General features: G+C 38.5%; 1 protein-coding gene across 2 annotated transcripts; it reads right to left on the reverse strand.

Moving 5' to 3' along the window:
* Positions 1-804: 804 nt before the first annotated feature.
* Positions 805-9,837, reverse strand: LOC104245269 (uncharacterized oxidoreductase At1g06690, chloroplastic). 2 transcript variants are annotated; one of them, XM_070162523.1, is made up of 9 exons: positions 9,354-9,837; positions 3,484-3,568; positions 3,144-3,260; positions 2,460-2,524; positions 2,291-2,379; positions 2,121-2,200; positions 1,819-1,930; positions 1,390-1,509; positions 805-1,292 (listed from the first exon to the last, which is right to left on the reverse strand). In XM_070162523.1, exons 1-9 carry the CDS (start codon positions 9,709-9,711, stop codon positions 1,107-1,109), a joined length of 1,212 nt encoding a protein of 403 aa, XP_070018624.1. In that variant the 5' UTR covers positions 9,712-9,837; the 3' UTR covers positions 805-1,106. The 2 variants fall into 2 exon arrangements, with proteins under 2 accessions (XP_070018624.1, XP_070018623.1); XM_070162522.1 differs by lacking the exon at positions 9,354-9,837 and adding an exon at positions 8,725-9,203.
* Between the last annotated feature and the right edge of the window lie 2,621 nt (positions 9,838-12,458).

Here is a 12,458-nt window from a genome sequence, read left to right on the forward strand (position 1 = left end):
ATAATTATAAATAATATAATATAATTATATAAATAATAATAATAATAATATAGATAGATAGGATATAAATATAGATATAGATAAATATCTATAGATAAATTATATTGAAAAGGATGTGAATGAGAATAACTAAAATAAATATGCCTTTCTCCGATTTCTAAGACTACCTTTCCCATTATAAATTATATGAAAATAATTTCTTACATTCGCTTGTTACGCCAAATAAATTAATACCCTTTCCGATCCATAATAAGTGACCTTTTGGCATTTGACCCAAAATACTAACTTCTAGAAAAAAAAGTATTTTGACTAAATTGTTCTTAATTAAATTTTGTATATTGTTAACTTGACACATTGGAATATGATAATAAGCACAAATTTAAAAAGTTAGAGTTAATTTATTCTTGATTATGTATCTAGGAAGAATATATGGGAAAGTTAATTGCCAACAGAGTTTAAAAACTAGAGGTAAAGGGACGATTGGTGTATCATTTACGGCTAGCTCGTATGGCTGTTTATGATTCCCCTTCGGTTTGGAAAAATGATACTGTATAGCTGATGTAAAAATAATAATCATAAAAACGTATAAAATTTGTATATATATATATATATATATATATATATATATATATATATATATATATATACATTCTGTATGTTATATACAAAAGTTATACAAGTTTTATACACTTTTTCGGCTACCAAAATGTAAATAGTTTCTGACGCAAGCTAAACGTGATATTACCCCATTCGGTTTTTGTGTCTAAATCGAAAACCAAATGAATTATATTGGTCTGTTAGATGTACAAACAAAACCAAACCAAAATATTACTTCTCAAGGGAGGACTTTGTCATTCTTCTTAGTACGTACAACTGAGAAGGCTCTTTATCCATTCCAAGATACATTTCTAGTTTCCTGTTGAAAACAATGATTCTTACCTTTCTATAAATAGAACTTATAAAATACATTTTAGAGTAGAAAGAGTTACACAAGACTTTGTTTTGCAATTTCCAAGCCTGCAGTATCCACAACTCAACAATGCCTGCAATGACATTTTTCATAGGTACAAGTGTATAGCAAAGAGACAATGTCCCTTTTAATGGCTCTAAGCACGCCTGTATTCATCCCCGCAATCGCCAATAACTTTTTGAAGATCTTTACCCTTGTTTGTGACTTGTAGGATGCTGCTAATGTCTTCTTCATCAAGAACCAGAGAAAACACAGCATTGACATCTTTAATGTGTTCCGACAGACCAAGCCTAACACCTACCATCGATCCTGCCACAGTTGGCTGCAATAGTAATGCAACAGTTTAGCCAAAATGCATCGGTATAACTGACATAACTCTCTTTTTGATATGCAGGAAAATGATTAAAACAGGTAAATACCTGATCTAGTATGTACTTCACGGCAACTGTTGGAATAGAGACTTCATGTTTGCTGGCCACCGTTTTCAGTGTCCTGAGCAACTCTTGAAAGAGACTCCATCCTCCCCAAGCATCAACCATCTGCAAAGTTTTTTTTTCCAGAAAAAAGGAAATTCGTTGAGCCAAATACTCATAATCAAGAAACTATATCTTATGTCAAAATGAGAAGAATTCAAATGCCAAGAAACAGGACAGGCGGTATCCTTCGTTTTGCTCGGTTTCCTTAAAGAGCCAAATAACCAGGCCCCTTCTATAAAAGGTTTACAAAAAGAAGCCCTCAACTTATTTTTGTTTTGCAAGTTCTTGGTACTCACAAAATAATCCCTTCTATGGAGGAATAACAGATTCATCAGCATGACCGCAAAAAGTAGTCTTTATAGGCGAAATTACCCTTTTGTACTTCTGTAGTGAAGGGGTGTTCAATGGAGGGGCAGCGAATGGTATCGATAAGTTGGTATCAAGAAACTTTTCTGATAATAATCCTCCCATTACTGTTCCATACCTGCATTTAAAGCAAAGTTAGGAATACATCAGATAGTGCCACTAATTCATACAAGGTAGCCTGAAAATTAACTACTATCATTTAGGCTTAACGACTTCGATTTAAGGTGATAGAAAATGAGGAAATTATGTATCGTTATAGAAACTTGCATCCTCAAAAGTTAAAAAGAGAAAGAGAGAGAGAGACGGACGTTATTAGTTTGACTCCTGTAAGCTGACAAAGCTCTGCCATTTTCTGTTGAGGACGCATGTCAACAAGTGAATGTTGTACCTGCAGAAACAACCGCTTTTACTTCAGAGCTGAGTGTAGAATATGGAGCAAAGAACAGGAGAGTAATGAGAGCTGTCGACAACTCAATACCTGATTGCTAACAACCGGAATCCCATTTTCCAGAATTATCCTTAATCTCTCAGTGTCAAAATTAGTTAAAGCAATGGTCTTAATCTTGCCTGCATGTCAGCTGTGTAACTATATAGCCTAATAGACAACTTCGGGATGAAAAGCTCCAAGACTGCAATATATGACTAACCTTCTTCTTTGAGATCTGTAAGATGCTTTAGTGCGTCTAGGTAACCAGAATTAGAGTAGTCCCACCTGGTGTTCAAGCAGAAAAGCAAAGAGTAACAGAAACTAAAACTTAATCTTTTCCAATTCCTTCTATAATTTGGTAGATAACTGGAAAGACTAATTCAGTGTGGATCAATACTTTGTGAAAAAGAACTCTCCTCCGATTCCAAGGGCCAAAATTTGTCTGATATGGGACACTCTTATTTGAAGTTCATAAAGGTAAAGTTCGCTATCATACCACACGTTCAAGAAGTGGGCTGCTAGTCTAGGTAAAGATTGCTATACTACACATATAAGACGTTGGCTGCTAGCTTAGTGGTGGAACCTTACATGATGAAAGCAATTATATCACATAAAGGATAGCATTTTGAGAAGAAAAAACAAAAACTCATGAGTAGAACAAGAGAAGATAGCTTTAGTGGTTTCTTTTTAATGTGCCTTGAGCGATTGTCTAGTGCAACTTACAGTATGCACTGTTTGTGCTAAACCAAATTAAACCTCAAGAAAATAAGAAGAGCAGTAACCCGCTGGTGTTATTTAATATCTAACATCAGATTGACAGTCTAATATTTTTCACTGCCATTTTCTTAACACTTGAACAATGGCATGAGTAGTATTCTTAATAAGGACTAGAGGCAGTTATTACCAATGAAATTGAAGCATGTCCAAGGATGCAACATCCATCCTTTTCCTTGAAACATCAATGTTCTGAACGACAAAACTGCGGGTCATCTTGACCGGTGGTGGCACCCATTTGGTAAGCCTGCATTGCAAAATCAGAAGAATAAAGTTTAGGGGTCTAACTTTTCCTTCAAGCTATTACAGTTCTTTCTATGCATTGTTATTATGCAAATTTAAGTGTTTAAGCAAATGCTGGTACAATCATAGTCAAGAGGAGATATGCAGATTCATTTAAAAGACTGAAAGAGCAATTACATTCTACTTGCTCAACAATCTTAATAAAGAAGCATGCTTTTGTAACTCACCCTCTCACAGTTTCTAGAAGTTCCGGTGGGCGTTCTCTGCGTACTCTATTAATAAAGATGCCATAAAGATCTTCGGCGGGTCCGTCTGCAAAGCTAACCATGATAAGAATACATTTACTTATAAACATTGTCTCTTTGGGATCCAACTGATCAAAAACTGCTCTAATCCTACATAATATGTTGAGTTAGCATATATCAATAATACTAGATTGATACAAGTAATTAGTGTTGCGGAAGCCAAATGTATATAGTGTGAATGAGTCACAACTACTATACCAAAAATTATGGCAGCCACCAAATAATAAATAAGACAATAAAGCAACAATAAAAGGAACACCAGAATTTACGAGGTTCGGCCAATTTTGCCTACTTCCTCGGACACAACCAATATTTTATTCCACTCCAAAATACAAGTGAAATAATACTAAAGAGAGAAGATACAAATGTCTTAAAAAAATAAGAAGGCAAATGAGAGGTGTGTTTAAATCCTAAACATTAGGCCTCCTTTTATAGGGAAAAATTCTCAAACCCAACTTTTGTTTTCCCACCGATGTGGGACAAACATTTTGCCAATTTCAACAAATCTCCACCTTGGCAAAATTCCACATCTTCAATTTTCTCTCAATAACAAATTTTGGTTGTGTCTTCATCTTCAATCTTCAGTGTTCAACAATGTTGATCAAATCCAAACAATGTTGAAACTTGACCGCAGTCACCACCTTTGTCAGCATATCAGCAGGATTCTCCGTAGTATGAATTTTCTTCACCGTGACTCCACCTTCTTCTATGATTTCTCGTACGAAATGATACCGAACATCAATGTGCTTCGTCCTTGCATGATAAACTTGGTTCTTCGCTAATTGAATAGCACTTTGACTATCACAAAAAATTGTGATACCTTTTTGTTCAACACCAAGCTCCTTTAGCAATCCTTGAAGCCAAATTGCCTCTTTCACAGCCTCTGTAATAGCCATGTACTCTGCCTCTGTTGTAGACAAAGCAACTGTTGACTGCAAAGTAGACTTCCAACTAACTGGTGCCTTTGCAAAAGTAAACACATAACCAGTAGTTGATCTTCGTTTGTCCAGATCACCCGCAAAATCTGAGTCACAATATCCAACTACAGACTGATTGTCTTCCTGCTCAAAAACTAACCCAACATCTACAGTATTATGAATATACCGTAGAATCCACTTCACAGCTTGCCAATGCTCCTTTCCTGGATTATGCATATATCTGCTAATAACTCCAACAGCTTGTGAAATGTCAGGTCTCGTACAGACCATTGCATACATCAAGCTACCAACAACATTTGCGTATGGTACCTTTGACATATACTCTCGTTCAGCTTCATCTTTTGGCGACATAGTAGTACTTAGCTTAAAATGGGGAGCAAGTGGAGTACTAACTGGCTTAGTCTTTTCATCTATGCCAAAGCGCTGTAGTACTCTTTTCAAATATTCTTTCTGAGATAAACAGAGTTTCTTTGAACGTCTATCTCTTATTATCTCCATGCCAAGAATTTTCTTTGCCTCACCCAAATCCTTCATCTCGAACTCCTTCTTCAGTTGAATCTTCAACTTATCAATTTCTTCTGAATTCTTGGAAGCTATCAACATATCATCAACATATAGGAGAAGATATACAAAGGAACCATCTTTAAGCTTGCGCAAATACACACAATGATCGTATTTGCTTCTCTTGTACCCTTGCCGCAACATAAACTTGTCAAATCGCTTGTACCATTGTCTAGAAGATTGTTTCAATCCGTACAATGATTTTTCAAGTTTGCATACCATATTTTCTTTTCCAGCAACTTTGAATCCTTCTGGCTGAGTCATGTAGATTTCCTCCTCCAAGTTTCCATGTAAAAACGCAGTTTTTACATCCATCTGAACTAATTCCAAATCCAACTGTGCTACCAAAGCCAACATAATTCTAATGGAGGAATGTTTTACAACTGAAAAAAACACTTCATTGTAATCAATTCCCTCCTTTTGAGCGTATCCTTTGACCACCAATCTTGCTTTGTAGCGAACATCTTCTTGGTTAGGAAATCCTTCTTTCTTTGCAAATACCCATTTGCACCCAATTGCTTTCTTTCCCTTCGGGAGATTGGTCAATCTCCATGTGTGATTCTGATGAAGGGGCTGTATTTCATCATTCATGACAATCCTCCACTTATCTTCTTCTGAACTTTGGACTGCGTCTTTATAAGTGATAGGAACATCATCAGCTACAATTGAGGCGGCACAAGCAACTGTCTCTATAAGACGAACAGGTTTTGTTATTGTCCTTTTTGGCCTGCTAGTTGCTATTGATTCAAGTTGTTGTTGAGATTCCTGAGTTGGAATCTCCTCTACTGGCTCTCCTTCCAGAGGGTAATCTTCATTTGTTTCCTCCTCTGCTTCTTGTGTAGGAAAAATAAATTTTCCCTCAAACTCCACCTGCTTAGAAGCACCTTCATTTTGTTTGGTATCTTCTGTTACCTTATTTACCATAGCAAATTCATCAAAGGTAACATCTCTGCTGAATATTACTTTCTTTGTCATAGGACACCATAAGCGATATCCTTTGACTCCAGAAGTAATTCCCATAAAAATAGCCTTCTTTGCCCTTGGATCCAATTTTGACTCCGTCACATGATAATATGCAGTTGAGCCAAACACGTGCAAAGAGTTATAATCTACAGCAGGTTTTCCGTACCATTTTTCAAATGGTGTTTTGCCATCAATAGCAGCAGATGGTAGACGATTAATGAGGTGACATGCATATGTAATTGCCTCAGCCCAAAATTCTTTGCCCAAGCCAGCATTGGACAACATACACCGTACCTTCTCCAGCAAGGTCCGGTTCATACGTTCTGCCACTCCATTCTGTTGTGGTGTATGTCTAACAGTGAAGTGTCGGACGATGCCATCATTTTCACAGACCTTATTGAAATGATCATTTTTGTATTCACCTCCATTGTCTGTGCGAATACACTTGATCCTCCTGCCTGTTTGATTCTCCACCATCGTCTTCCATTTGAGAAAAATTCCCAGCACTTCATCTTTGTTTTTCATTGTATACACCCACACTCTTCGAGAAAAATCATCAACAAAGGTTACAAAATAGTGCTTCCCACCCAATGAAGGTGTTTTGGAAGGACCCCAAACATCAGAGTGTACATAATCCAAAATGCCTTTAGTATTATGGATCGCTGTACCAAATTTAACCCTTGTCTGTTTCCCTTTGACACAATGCTCACAAAACTCCAAGTTGCAAGCCTTTACTCCTTTTAACAATCCTTGATCTGATAGAGTTTTCAAGGATTTTCCTCCAGCATGTCCCAAGCGCATGTGCCATAGCTTGGTTGCTTCTGCCTCTTTGTCGTCACTGGATGTTACTGTCGCTGTCCCAATAACTGTACTGCCACGATAGCGGTACATATTATTATTCTTCCGATTAGCCTTCATTACCACTAGTGCACCGGAGCATACTCTCATCACTCCATTTTCTGCAATGATTTTGAACCCTTTTGATTCTAGGGCTCCCACAGAGATGAGATTCTTCTTCAAATCCGGTACATATCGAACATCTGTTAATGTTCTGATCATTCCATCATGGTTCCTTAATCGTATTGAACCAATGCCATATGAGGTAAGAGGGCTGTTATCCGCTGTGTGGACGACTCCATATTCTCCTTCTTGAAATTCCACGAACCAGTCCCTGTTGGGACACATATGATAGCTACAAGCCGAGTCCATCAACCATATGTCTGATGATGTTGATGACTCTGTTGTAACTAATGAGAAGTCTGAATCATCACAATCAGCTACATTTGAATCCATAATGGCCTTTCCATTGTTATGTTTGGCCTTATTCTTCAACTTCAGACAGTCTTTCTTCCAGTGTCCCTTTTCTCGACAAAAGGCACATTCATCTTTGCTGGGTCTAGATCTTGACTTGGATCTTCCCTTCTTTGTCCTCATTTGATTTTGAGGACGACCCTCACAACCAGTGCTTCTCCTTCTCCGCCCTTTTGTTTTTCTCCCTTTCTTTGTTCATAGCTGTACAAAGCCGAACAAACTTCTCTGAGAGAAATTTCGTCATTCCCATGGAGTAGAGTAGTTTCAAGGTGCTCGTACTCATCAGGAAGTGACCCCAATAACATCAAGGCCAAGTCACCATCATCAAAAGTTGCATCCATATTTTGCAAATCTGTGACCAACTTATTGAAACTGGTGATATGTTCGTTCATTGTGGTACCAGGAACATAGGTGAAGCGAAACAGTCTTTTCTTCATGTACAATTTATTTTGACTGTTTTTCTTCAAAAATTTATCCTTCAGTGCTTTCCATAATTTACTTGCAGAAGTTTCCTTTGTGTATGGATATTTCTGCTCTCTAGCAAGGTAGGATCGAATGGTACCACAAGCAACACAGTTGATAATTCTCCAATCTTCTTCTCCAATAACATCTGATCTTTTTTCTTCAATGACAAGATCTAGCCCTTGTTGAAAAAGGACATCTAGAACCTCACCTTGCCACATCCCAAAATGTCCTGATTCGTCAAAAATTTCTACCGCAAATTTCGCATTTGACACAATTCTTGTCATAAGCAAAGATGTCAATGATGACGTATTATTGACACTTGATGTAGATTCTTCTTGTTTATTGTCTCCTATCTTTGACACAAATATTATTTAATAGCTGACGACAAAAATCAAGATTATTTCTTTTCTGATGTGGAAGATCAGACTATGCTGCAACCACAGAGCATACTTAGACAGTACCTTGGCTCTGATACCAGTTGTTGCGGAAGCCAAATGTATATAGTGTGAATGAGTCACAACTACTATACCAAAAATTATGGCAGCCACCAAATAATAAATAAGACAATAAAGCAACAATAAAAGGAACACCAGAATTTACGAGGTTCGGCCAATTTTGCCTACTTCCTCGGACACAACCAATATTTTATTCCACTCCAAAATACAAGTGAAATAATACTAAAGAGAGAAGATACAAATGCCTTAAGAAGATAAGAAGGCAAATGAGAGTTGTATTTAAATCCTAAACATTAGGCCTCCTTTTATAGAGAAAAATTCTCAAACCCAAATTGTCACCCACAGATGTGGGACTTTTGACAATCAACAATTAGACACATACAAAACAGTCCACCAAGGTAAATGACATAAGTAACAAGAGCATAATCGCGACAATAAACAAGAAGATAAATTCAGATTTTAAGGTTTACATATGTCAGCCAAGTCAAAAGTGTTAAGTCCAGCATCAGCATATTGAAGCATAGCATCAACTGCACTGTCTCGTTCGATTCTTCCCCATCCGCCACTAGTCTGCCACATCCCATTGGCAACTCTACAAATATCCAGTGAATCTTTCCCATTCTTAACTATAGCACGTTGTTTATCTTCAGTTAACGAGCATTTGAATGGTCTTGGTGTTAATGTTCTTGCTTCAGTTGCTCTAAAAGACTTAATCTTGATTGAGTTCAAGCAAAATTGACTGAAACTGCTGTTCAAGAGCTCTGTCATTCTTGATCAATAAGGTTGTTCAAAGAGTAGTTAAACAGTTATCCCACTTCACATAGAGTAGAATGACATCAAAATATGAGTAGTTAAACAGTCACTGGTTCATTTGAAATAAGGCTTTTCTTATCTGTTTAGATTATTTAGCTACATTTCTATTATCTGTCAAGTGAGTTTTTTACATAACATCTAAAGTACGAAACTGAAAATAGAAAAAGAAAAAGAAAAACTCCAAAGCTAAGACTATACTGACGTGTCCAAGCAAAGCACACAAGAAAAACCAGCCAATCATAACATGCCACGTGCAAGGAAAAAAAGGATATGTTTGATTTCATACAGTGGTCAGCCATGTCGAAAGTTGAAAGACCAGCGTCAGCATATTTAAGCATAGCCTCAACGGCGTCGTTTCGATCAATTCTCCCCCACCCACCACTCGTTTGCCACATCCCATTCAGCACTCTGCATATTTCCAACGTATCGTCACCGTTCTTTAGTACTGCCTGCCGGTTCTCTTTCGCCGCCACCTCCGCCGCCGTCGCGGCGCAGCACCTTGGTGGCGCCGCCCTTCTTCTCCTGCTCGAAAAACACTGTCCATTACCACTCCTTATACTTCTAATACTGCTAGAATAGCTTAAAGGAGTTATTTTTTGAAGGTTGCTGAATGCTTGTTGTGTAGAAATGGCTGTCGACCCCATCTTTTTTACTTGAATTTCTTCAGATTGTTTTTGCTTTCCAATTCGTGTTTCTCTTCGCTTTGATTTGAACCTTTCGTTTATCACGTAAAGGATTTGTATTTGTGGGATTACGAGTATGACCTTGTAAATGACCTCTGTCCAATTTTATGTAACATGTGTTTCATTAGATATGGCATTTAAGAATAAAATTAAAATTATAATCTAAATTAAGTGACTCCATTCATTTCAAAAAAATGAACAACAACAAGCCCATTGAAATCCGAAAAGTGGTCTGGGAGGGTGAAGTTTATGCAGACCTTATCCCTACGTAACGAAGGTAGAGAGGTTGTTTACGAAAGACCCTCGGCTCAAAAGAAGTGAAAATGAAGCAATAAACAGACAGTAACAACAATCAGTTAAGTAGACATGGAAACAAATAAAGATACGTGCAACAACAGATATCTAAGAATATGACATTATAAAAATAGATTCAGTCTTGTGGGAAATAATGACACAATATGAAATAGCAAAGGGCTAAGCATAGAAAAATACAAGACTATGACTAATACTATTGGGATGCCTAGACGAAACTCTAGACTGCCTATCAATCCACAACCCTAATCCTCGACTTCCACACCCTCCTATCGAGGGTCATGTCCTCGGTAAGCTGAAGTAGTGCCATGTCCTGCCTAATCATCTCACCCCAATACTTCTTAGACCTCCATCTACCCTCCTTTGACCCGCTATGGTGAACCTCTCACACCTCCTAATCGGGGCATCAAGGTCTCCCCTTGTGACGACCCAGCCAGTCGTCTCATGAGTTGCCGCTCCGTTTCTCCCATTTCTGCTTCTTATTGCTTTGTCTATCGGTTCTATATGTGATCGGGTTGGTTGGCTCGGGTTCGGAAATGATTTGGTAAGGTTTGAGACACTTAGTCTCTTTTGAAGGAGCTTAAGTTGGGAAAGTCAACCGGATATTGACTTATGTGTTAGAGGGCTCGGATGTAAGTTCCGATGGTTTGGATAGCTTCAGGAGGTGATTTTGGACTTAGGAGCGTGATCAGAATGAGTTTTGGAGGTCCGGAGTAGATTTAGGCTTGAATTGGTGAAAATGGATTTTTGGCGTTTTCCGGTTGATATGTGAGATTTTGATATAGGGGTCGGAATGGAATTCCGAGAGTATCACTAGTTCCATGGTGTCATTTGGGATATGTGTGCAAAATTTCAGGTCATTCGGATGTGGTTTGGTTGGGTTTTTGATCAAAAGCGTAATTTAGAAGATTTTAGAATTCTTAGGCTTGAATTCGATGCGAATTTGGTATTTTGATGTTGGTTTGAGCGTTCCGAAGGTTGGAACAAGTTTGAATGAGGTTATGGGATATGTTGGTATGTTTGGTTGAGGTCCCGGGGGCCTCGGGTGAGTTTTGGGTGGTCAATCGGACCATTTCATGCTTTGGAAAAGTTGCAGATTTTTTAGCTTCAACTGTTGCAGAGTTTTCTTCTTCGTGATCGCGTAGGGGGTCTCGCGATCGCGTAGAGCTTTTGTGGGGGCTGCCCAGGTTGTTCTTCGCGTTCACAAAGTTGGAGATGCGATCGCATAAGGTGGCGAGATTGTTGATCGCGACCGCGTGGAGAAGGTCGCGTTCGTGTAGAGTTAAGTGGACTAGGGGTTTGACTTGGAGATTGTTCGCATGGGAGTTGGCCCGTTCGCGTAGGGTAAATTTTGGGTTCTGAGAAATTGTGCTTCGCGATCGCGAGGAAGTCCCGTGATCGCGATAAAGGATTTCAGGCCTGGGCAGAAGGTTTAAATAGTTGTCTTGTCAGCGATTTTGGGGTTTATTTCCACCATTCTTGATCGTTTTTGGAGCTTTTTGAAAAGGATTGAAGAGGGATTCAAGGGAAATCACTTGGAGTAAGATTCATGGACTTAAAACTCGATTCTAATGTGAAATTTACCTAAATAATCATGGAATCTAAGCCTAAAATTGAAGAACTAGGGCTTGAAATTGGAGACCTAGAATTTGGGATTTGAGGGGTCATTTGTGGGTGGATTTTGATGCTTTTGGTATGAATGAACTCGGGGAGTGATAAGGAATCCATTGATGTGAATTTATCGAAATCCGAGACGTGGGCCCGAGGATCGGGTTTTGGTAATATCGGGATTTGTGTTATAAATTAATTATTTTCGCTTGGGCTTCGTTCCCTTAGCATATTTTGACGTCATGGTTCTGATTTTGGATAGATTCGACGCGAGTGGAGGCCGATTCGAGGGGGAAAGACGTCGCGGGCTAGAGTTTGGACTTGATTGAGGTGAGTAATGATTGTAAATGATGTCCTGAGGGTATGAAACCTCGGATTTGTACATCGTGTGCTATATTGAGGTGACGCACACGCTTGATGACCTGAGGGTATCAACAAGTCATATTTGTTGATATGAGGCCAAGAGCCTAGTGATGATTCACGAGATGACTTGATATTACGCTTGGGACGTAAGGGGCCCCTCTAGGAGTCTACACACCCCCAGTGAGTGCGGGTACCCATTGTGATATGAGATGTAGCCCGAGGGGCTGGTATTGTTCTGAGATATTGTCCGAGCGGCGGATTTGTTGACATTGTGCTCGAGGGGCGAACCTTTATATGTTTATCTTTCTTATTTGTCTGTCATTTACCTGTTTAATTGTTGAAAAGGTATTTCCTGATTATTAAACTTAACTTAAATGATTTTACACATCTTTATTGGTTTTACTGCTTCATTATAGCCTGTAATG

Source organism: Nicotiana sylvestris, chromosome 11 (assembly GCF_000393655.2).
Source record: "Nicotiana sylvestris chromosome 11, ASM39365v2, whole genome shotgun sequence".
Lineage (NCBI taxonomy): Eukaryota > Viridiplantae > Streptophyta > Magnoliopsida > Solanales > Solanaceae > Nicotiana > Nicotiana sylvestris.